The sequence below is a fragment of the Octodon degus genome, unplaced genomic scaffold, assembly GCF_000260255.1.
Source record: "Octodon degus isolate 3935 unplaced genomic scaffold, OctDeg1.0 scaffold00153, whole genome shotgun sequence".
NCBI classification, from domain to species: domain Eukaryota; kingdom Metazoa; phylum Chordata; class Mammalia; order Rodentia; family Octodontidae; genus Octodon; species Octodon degus.
The window spans coordinates 1,595,876-1,605,415 of NW_004524729.1; the positions used below are offsets into that span (position 1 = coordinate 1,595,876).

Below are 9,540 nucleotides of genomic sequence, written 5' to 3' on the forward strand. Positions count from 1 at the left end.
CCATCCATCCATCCCATCCATCCATGGATCCATGGATCCATGGATCCATCCATCCATCCATCCATCCATCCATCCATCCATCCATGGATTCTCACATCCATCTATCCATCCATCCACCCACCCACCTATCCATCCATCCCATTCATCCATGGATCCATCCATCCATCCATCCATCCATCCATCCATCCATCCATGGATTCATCCATCCATCCATCCATCCATCCATCCATCCATCCATCCATGGATTCTCACATCCATCTATCCATCCATCCACTCACCTACCCACCCACCTATCCATCCATGGATCCATGGATCCATCCATTCATCCATGGATTCATCCATCCATCCATCCATCCATCCATCCATCCATCCATCCATCCATCTATCCATCCATCTGCCCAGCCAACCACTTGCCTCCATCATCCACTTTCCCATCTATCCATCCATCTACTCACCTAATCCATCCATGCACTGCACCCCTCACTCTGGGGGACCTGCTGAGTATCAGGTCCCATGCTGAGGAACATAGAGGCAACCAACACAGCCCAAGCATTTGCGGCCTCTGACTACACCCACTGTCCTCCCACGGATAAGAAGGACACACACAGCATGTGCACTTCCATGGTGTGTATGGGAGCAGGGGAGACTTGGAAGAGAGGAGTAGTCAGCCTGATCTGAAGGAACCAGGGAAGGTACTGCCTCAGAAGGCTTTGGTCGGCAGAGCTGGGGTGGAAGAGGAAAGACACTGGAGGGAAGAGGACAGCACAGCAAGGTGTGGGGTTCAGTGGGCTGCAAGACCTGAGAAGGGCAGGATGGGAGTGGGGGGTGGTGCTAGGAGACACTGTGGAAGTCAGTCAGGAGGGTCTGTGGTCACCCAAGGAAGGAGGTAGGCAAGGATGAGCTGAGGGGGTCAAGAGGTCTGGTGGAGGGGACAGGGTGAGCCCTGGAATGGCGATCTGTGGCCCAGGGAAGTCTGTGCCCAGCTGGCTCCCACCCCTGCCCCTCAGCCCCTCCTGTGCGGCCGCAGCTCCTCAAGCTCATCTCCTGCCTCTGAGCCTTCACGCTGCCTCATCCCCCGTGGGGAGCCCCGGCCCATAAGGCAGACATGCATCAGGCCAGCCATGGCCATTGGGAGCCCTTGATGAGCCCTGAGTGGTGGCTGAAGGCCAATGACCAGCCCGGGACCCCAGGTGGCAACTCCCCTCTGGCCACAGCAGGGGCAGCCTGGGCGGGGGCCCCCTGGATCTCTCTGCCCCAGTGGCTCTTCTCATGTGGCGACACTAGCAGGGCCAAGGTCATTCCAGGTCAGCCTTCGGGGCCTTGCTGGGCACAGTGTGGTCCAGCGTCCAGGTTAGGCCTTGTGCCTTCCTGGGGCCCAACTGTAGGCCTTGTTTCCCTGGGTTTGGGCTCGGAGAGCAGGGGAGCTGGGCCAGGGCTGGGAGCATTTGGGGCCCACGTCTAGTAGAAGAAGCATCTGCCCCAGCACTCAAGACGCTGTGTCCAGCCTGTGCTCCTCCCAAACCACAGTCACCTATTGTCACGGATCTGCAGCAGGGCTGGGGTGCTCAGCAGGGCAAAGACCACCTTGGGGTCAGACCTCTGGACAGGGGCTTTGTTCCTGTGACGCGTGCCTCTCAGGCTACTCCTGGGGGCTGCAGCCTGCCTGGTGTGCGTTCCTTGCAGCTGAGGCAGAGATCTGAGACCAAGCAGAGGACCTGGGCTGGCCGAGAGGGCACACTGCCCCTTCCTGTCCACTCCACAGAGGGCTCTAGCCTTGCCGGGGCCACGGGATGGTCGTGAAAAGCTCGCATTCTCCCTCAGGCCTGCGGCTGGCTCGGGAAGCATCCTGATGCTGGGCCCAGGGCTGGGGACTGTCCTGTTTGGCCTCCGCAGGAGGTCCCGAGAGGTGCAGTTACCTGGCCAAGAGCACACAGCTGACTAGGACAAAGGCCGGCTGCAACCAGCCTGTCTGTCTGCAAAGCCTGAGGTTTTCCCCGAGTCTCCCAGGGGTCCAAGAGAGTCCCACGGGAGGTGAGGGAACTGTGGCGGCCCCACAGCCCAGCCCAGCAGTGGATATATGCGGGACCCTTGGCTCCAGCAGCAGCAGACACCAAGCACGCTGAAGACTGTGGTGGCAGTGACCCCTCCCAGAAGAGGGACACCAGTGGGACCGCTTGCTGGGCACAGCGGCCTCTGAAATTGCATTTCCATTATCTGACCTTCCTTGAGCCTGGTGTTGTAGCGAGATTGCCTTTCATTTAGGAAGCTGAAATTGAGGACAGAAGGAAAGTGGTCATTTGCTCTGCAGAAATCAAAGCCCAGGAGCCAGGAACCTCCGGCTTCTTCTCACCTGCAATTATCTGCCCCCAGCAGGACAAGAAGCGTCCTCTGGGCTGCGGCCTCCTCTTGGCCCCTGCGGAGCAGCAGGATATCTCCCCACAGCCTCTCAAACCGTGCCTGGGACGAAAAGCAGTGCCGGGAGGGCGTGCCGGCTCCACCTGTAGCGCGGCCAGCTGGCTCCTCCTCGAGCCGGTCTTGGGTTCAGGAGGTGCACTGTTAGGAAGAGGGCGACCCACAGCAAATGCTACATTTTAATGTTACTGTCAGTAAAGCATCAACCCCTCAAGAGTGGGCTCTTTCCAGCCGCCCCGGCACGGCCAACGCTCCACAAATCATTTTAAAATAAGTGACTGAGAGAATATTTCCCAAACACTTGTCCCCCATGGGGCTCTGTGACACAAGAATTCTGTGATCAAATATTTTGGGAAGCACGTGTCCTCGTGAAGGTTCATGAAGCCTCCCGACACCTTCAAGGCTCTGAGAAGTCCTGCGGTGAAAGTCTGTTGCGTTTCTTTTTTTTTTCTTTTTTTTAAATATTTATTTATTTATTTTGTGTGTAGCCAACTCAGCCCACCAGGGGTCGGGGCTGGCTGGCATGTGGTGCTGGGGGATCGAACCGTGGTCCCTGTGCTTTGCTTAGCTTAGCTTGTTCCAAGTAGGTGCTTTAGACCACTGAGCCATCTCACCAGCCCCTGTTGCGTTTCTTTAACTCAACAATTTCCAGAGAAACTGGGCCAACCGCCTTGCTTCCCTCCCCATCCTGAATCGAGCTTTTGCACAATGCCTGGCTCACAGAGGCTGCAGAGCAGGGCTGGGAGGCAAGAGACCCCAGGTCTCGGCCTCCTCTTCTCCAGAGCTTGCTCTCTGTGCCTCCTATGTGCTATGTTCCTGACGTGGATGTGAACGACAACAGCGACTTCAGGCCTCGCTTCCCATGATGTCCTGGTCTTGGGGAGGACCTGGGGACCCCATGACAGGATGGAGCAATGGGGCCACAGCTGCACCCCAGTCTCGGTGTCCCCGGAGTGTGTGAGGTGACTTCTGTTTCCTCTTCAGCTCTGGGGAGGATAGCCCTGTGGGAAGCCAACCGACTGCAAACACACTCTTCTGTGTCCTGAACCCACCCCAGGTCTCCTCAGCCTTGTCCCTCTGATGCAGTGACAAGGACGCCCCAAGCTGAGAAGGACGCTGCTGCCCACTTCCTGCCACTGTGTGTGTCACTGGCCTCTTTCCACACTGGTGTGGGAGCTTCTGTCCTGTGTCTGCCATCCCGTTCCATCTTGCAGCCACCTCAGAGTGGCAGATCTTCACCATGCCCACCCCCTCCCTCGAGAGGAAACTGAGGCTGGCCAGGATGCGTGACTTGTCTGACCTGGACAGGGGGACGGGCCTGGTGCGCCAGCATGCAGCCCATACTCAGCGCTCCTGCTGACCATCCGGGAGGTGACAGGGAGCAGCGGGCAGGGCTGGGGCCTCGCAGGAGCCTCTCTTGGCCTGAGTAATCTGATGCACGGCCAGCCCGGCCTCTGTGCCACTGAGTTGCCATGGGAACTGCCGCCAGTGAAACTGGGGAGCAGTTAGGAGCAGGCAGGGATGTCTGGGCCCATGTCAGAGCTATAGGTGGCTGGGACCCCTGCAGGGAATGCTGTTCAAGGTCTCCCAGCAGATCCAGGGCTCACCCTGCTTCACCCACACCCTCTGCCATGCTAGGCTGCTGCCCTGAGAGAGCGGGGTGTGAGGCTCAGCGGAGCCTGGAGGCTGTGCAGGGCAGGGAGCTGGGGAGGGCAGCTCCTGCCAGCATCCCATGGCAAACATATTAGCAGGGGACCAGGTGAACAGCTCTGCAGGTGAGCAGTGGGGGTGGGGGAAAAGTGACACAGTGTGGAGCTCAAGGGATCCCATGCTGAGCTGAGGTCTAAGCCAGGTGGTCTTGGACCTGCCAACACTCTCCACAGTGCAGGGGGTTGGGGCCAAGGCTCCAGCCAGGTGGAAGTGTGGCTGACGCGACAGGCTGCAGGGAGAGAAATGGCTCCTGAGGCCTCCAGCCTGCCTGCAGGTATTCCCATGGGTCCTGACCACCCATGAGCCCTTGTTCTATCCCCTGGTGGAGGCCCCTTACCTCATAGATGCATGGCCCAGTGTCACCTCTACCTGAAAGCTTCCTGTGACCCCTAGTGCTTCCTGGGTGATGGCCTTTCCCAGTAGAGGTGGCCTCCAGTGTGTGTGCATGTGTCCGGAGGGATACTTGCTCAATGCGGGGCTGTGAGTGGCCAAGGCCTCTGATCCAGGGCCCCGGAGTGAAGGAATGCACTCCCCTTCCATGGGGGTGAAAGGCGATGCTGAGCAATTCCTCCTGTGGTCCATGGAAGGCATCTGGGCAGATGTGGACAGATGTTGTGAGAGACAGGTGGGGCCTGGGACCTAGGCCTGAGCAGAGCTGGGGCTGCCTCATTTGCTGTCCTCTAATGGTCCCTGTCATTGCAGCTGCACAATGTCACCCTGGCCCTGGCCCTGCTGAAGGACGAAGGCCTGCTCAGACACCCCATCAACCCCGAAGGTGAGAGTGCCGTGCAAGGCACGGGGACAGGAGTCTCTGTGTTGGGGGGACATGCGAGGCATGGGGAGAGTTGGGGGGCAACAGGGGGGAGGTTTGGTCATGTGGCAGACACTGGACAGGACTCAGGCCCAGCTGCCCAGCATGCTAGAACCTGCCCTGCCTCTCTGATCTGCAGACATCGTGAACAAGGATGCCAAGAGCACACTGCGGGTGCTCTACAGCCTCTTCTACAAGCACAAGCTGGAGGCAAAGGAGGATGGGGGCCCCCGGCCAAATTAGCCGCACCGTCCCCCCAAGCTGCTTCTCCTGCGCCTGTCCTGTTTCCTTCGCATGAGTGCCTTAGCTCCTCTAGGGGTGAAGCCAACTGTGGCTTGTTCATTTTGTTTTCGCTGAATGACTCATGTGGGGCCCTGAGACTGCGCCAGGATCTCAGGCATGGCCCTGACACGTGCATTAGGGCGAGCTCGATCCCCAAGCTGTGACAGCCCCAGGAGCCTCTGTCCTGTCCTGTGGAGCTCCACGTCCATCCCCCCCCGGGGTCCCAGGCAGTGAAAGTCAGTGATGACCACCTATCCTGGAGCTCCTGGGCTCGGGCATTGGAGTGATGGCTCAGGACCCAGCCCCTGCCCACAGCTGCCTGCTGTCTGCCTCCCCACTAGAGGTGACAGCCCCAGGATCCCTACTCAGACACAGGAGCCCCTCCAGGGTCTCAAAGCCACATGGCGTGGGGATGTGACCTTGATTACTTGCCAAAGCAGCTGTGGCCTGGGCCAACCCTGCCCCACAGCCTCAACTCGGAGATATGCCCAAATGTCATGCAGGAGAAATCTCTGGCTGATTGAGGGTTCAGGTCATCTCCAGTCTATCCCTGGGGAAGCGACTGTTGCTCTCTCAAGTGAGGTTTGGTATCTTCTGCAGAGAAAACCTGGTAGGAGAACTGAACACAGTCCTTCCAGGAGTGGCTTCCAGAGCAACTTAGCAGCTATCTGATGCAAAACAGCTGGGGGAGGCTCACCCTGCAGGGGTGGAGGGGTGTGGGGTAGAGGGTGGAGGGCACCGGGACCCAGCTGGCTGCTGCTCCTCCTGGGTGCTTCCTGCCCTCCGGACTCAAAGCATCCATCTCCCCACCTACCCCAGGACACAGCCTTCCTTCCCTGTTCAGGGCTGTCACAGTTTGACAGCTTGGGCTGGGAGAGGGGATGGGTGGTCTGGCCACCACTGTCAGGCTTGACAGCCTGTCCTGCAGGACTGACACGGGGAGCCTGAGAAAGCGGCACCATCACCATCCCGGCCACCTGTCCGGCTGCCACCTGATTTGTAAAGGAAACCAAAGCCTGCAGAAGCCTCAGCTCATCGGGCGCACCCCGTCTGCACCCATACCCGCTTCCTTGTGCCCTGAATGGGACCCCTGTCCTGTACTGCAAGTGCCCTTCGACCTCCACAGGACACTGTTCTGTCCCTGAGCATCCTGCGGTTGTGCACACACCACGACCCCACTTTCCCCACGCCAGGCTTCATCGTGAGGCAGCAGCCCCACCACACCCCCATCTCTGTTCCCTCCGCACGAAGGCCTCGTCCCCTGCACATGCCTCTGCTTGGCTTCCCAAGTCTTCCTGTGTTTCATTTAACAGCAGATTTTTAAAACAATGAAAATAAATTAACTTTCTGTAGCTTGATGGAGGATAAGTTAGGGGTGGTAAAATCTCCCAGTTTAAGGGTGCGCTTAGACAGATCCACATGGCAGGTACCCTCGGCCCGCAGGGGCAGCGCCCTTTAGCTCCAGCTCCTCCTGCCATCTGCTTTCTGTCGCCATGGCTTTGTCTTTTCTAGGATTTTTCATAAGCTGCTTCAAACAGGATGTCACCTCTGGGGTCTGGCCTCTTTCCCTTAGCAGGACCTTAGCTTTTGTTTTCCAACTGTTGCTGTCATCCACTTTGTCCTAATCTCACTAAGCCAGCCCTATGTTCTGACCTAGGACAGGACCGTTGTATGGGTATTTCATAAATTTCACAATGTGTTATTTTGCTCAAAAAAACCCAAACCAAAACCAAACCCCCACAGCGTCAGCAGAAGAGATTGCTGAGCGCGAGAGAAGGCCGCACACTGAGCCACGCGGTTCCCACTTCAAGTGCTCCTTGTGTCTTCCTCCATCTGGTTCCTCCTGCCTGAAGACTCTGTCCCGGCTCATTTTCTGCTCTTGTACTGTGGCTCATGCCCAGAGCCTCACACTTGCTAGGACACCTGGCACTGAGTCATTCGTGAAGAACAGAGATTCGTTTCCTACGGCTCTGGAGGCCAGGCAGCCCAAGGTCAAGGGCAGGCCCTGCAGCCAGGGCTTTTTGCCGTGCCCGGCTGGCCCACAGCAGCAGGCCGAAGGGCAAAGACATCACGTGAGTGTGGAACAAAAGGGCATTGAACTTGCAGCCAGAAATGGCCTAGAATCAGCACTAATCCTTTTACATGTGGAGCCCTCATGGCCTACAACCCTTCCATGGACCGCATCTGTGGACTCTGGCTTTTATTGGGGGTACAGCTTCAACGCACAATCTTGGAGGGTCACATTCAGACCAGAGCAAGCTCTTGAAGCAGGTTGTGTGGTGCCGGTCTACTATTAATGGGCTTTTGTCCCTACAGAAATGGATTTGGTTTTGCAAGATAACTTCCCTGGGTGTAGAATTCCAACAGCCTGTTCTTTCAATACTTCAATGGTGCCTCTCCGGAGCCTCCCGGCTGACGTGGTTTCCGCGCGAAGTCTCCGCTCCTCCTGTCTTCCGTCCTCTGCTTCTTCTCTTTGGCTGTTCTTGAGGCTCCTTTTAGCTCCGCTTCCAGCAGCGTGATGACCATGTGCCTCGGTGGGAGGTACTCTGTGGTTCTGCCTGGGCCAAAAGGATTTTTTTTATTCTGGAGGTTTATGGTTTTTAAAACTCAGAAATACTTTGACCATCATAATTTTTACTTCTTTGGTCTCCCTTTCGTCTCCTTGGGCCCCGACTGCATATTTGTTAGATGGATGGATATGGTCACACAAGTTGTGCGTTTTCTCACTGCAGGGCCGGGGATTGCACCAAGGGCCTCAGGCCCGCCAGCAAGCGCTCTTGCCCGAGTGGCACCCCCACTTCTGTCTTCATTTGCTTTCAACCTTTTTCTCTGTCTCCCATTGTGATGATTTCTCCTGCTGCTTCCAAGCTGGCTGATCTTCTCTTTGGTGCTGTCTCCTCGTCTTGAAGCCACTGTATTTTTCACTTCAGAGGGGTTCATTTTTTTTTTTTTTTCTTTGCGGAACCGGGGATTGAACTCAGATCCTTGCGTTTGCCGGTCAAGCACTTATCCTACTGAGCCATCTCCCCGGCCCCAGAGGGGTTCATTTTATTATCTCAAGAAGTTCAATCTGGCTCTTTAAAAATGCCCTCCTAGTACACTCCTGCTTTCTCCTCCTTCTGAGAAGATATCAGGTCTGTTTATATATTTCTGGGATTCTTTCTGAGGCTCAATTCTGCTCCTGGTTGGGATTTGCATAATGCTTTGGGTTCCCGGTGATGTTTAATTGGATGCTGGACATTGTGAACATTCATGGTGCTGAGCACTCGCTTTCCTTTTGGCCGTCTCTTTCCTGCATGAGGGCTCTGTCTGAGATGTTCTTAGGCTATTCGGCATCAGTTTGAGCCCTTGGAGATTTCTTCTTACACTTTGTAGGATGGGTCTAGGGCAGACCCAGGACCGCTTCGGCCCCACAACAGACTACTCAGATGATAACCTGGCCGCATCCCGAGTATCAGGAGGTCTTTCCCCTGGGTTGATGCAAACTATGCCCTGCTGAGCTCCATGCGTCCTTCTGCTTAGTCCATTCCTGTGGTTCTTTCCCTGGCACAGGAAGCAAGGAATGGCCCCTCCCTGCATGTGACATCCACATCTGACCCAAGCCTCGAGGGGACTCTGGTAGCAGGGCTCTCTCTCCGCAGCACCTTCTTCTGTCCCATCCCACATCCCAAATTCCACCTCCTCAGCTCTGGGCTGTGTTGAGGTTCCCATCTCCATGCTGCAGCCTGGCACTGCAGGTGGTGCGCTCGGGCACGCGCAGGGCGCTGTCTCCTCTCCTGCTCCTCTCAGGGACCACTGGCCTGCCCTCCTGCTGTCCAGGGCCCGAGGACCCTTGCTTCCAGATGTTCTATCTAGTCCCTGCTCTCCCTGCTGACCAGAGCACCAAGCTTCCGGGTTGCAGAGCCCCACGCTAACCGCGCCCCTCGGGCACCCCTGGCCTGGGCTTTTCCTTGGATGCTGGCATGTGGATTTCCCAGCCTGTCCCCCAAGTCTCCCAGGGCTCTTTTCTCTTTGCCTTCCCAGAAGAAGTTCCAGGGTCTGCTTCCCCTGCCTCTCCGCTGATGTCCCCTGTCTCTGTGGTCAGTCCGTGTCCTCAGAGGGGAGGCCCTCCGGGGCCACTTCCATCTCTGCTCTGTTGCAACCCCTTGTTTCTCTTCTATTTTTGTGCAATGTTGTGAAAGATACATAACATAAAACGGGCCTGCTCCCACTGTGGGCTCAGCCTTATTGTGTCCCCCCGGTTGCATGACCATCAGCACCACTGGCTCGGGCTCTGTCTCTCCACGCTCTGTGCCCGTCCGATAATAACACTTCCCCCCACCCCT

General features: G+C 56.9%; 1 protein-coding gene across 2 annotated transcripts in view; it reads left to right on the plus strand.

Moving 5' to 3' along the window:
- Parvg (parvin gamma) overlaps positions 1–7,776 on the plus strand; it is a 20,724-nt gene extending 12,948 nt beyond the window's left edge. Inside the window, exons 12-13 of one of the 2 annotated variants that reach the window (XM_004642452.2) lie at positions 4,825–4,897; positions 5,073–7,776. In XM_004642452.2, coding sequence (XP_004642509.1) covers positions 4,825–4,897; positions 5,073–5,176 — 177 coding nt within the window. In that variant the 3' untranslated portion in view covers positions 5,177–7,776. The remainder of the gene's footprint in view (positions 1–4,824; positions 4,898–5,072) is intronic. The other variant, XM_023702555.1, reaches the window with a different exon arrangement.
- The last annotated feature ends 1,764 nt before the right edge of the window (positions 7,777–9,540 follow it).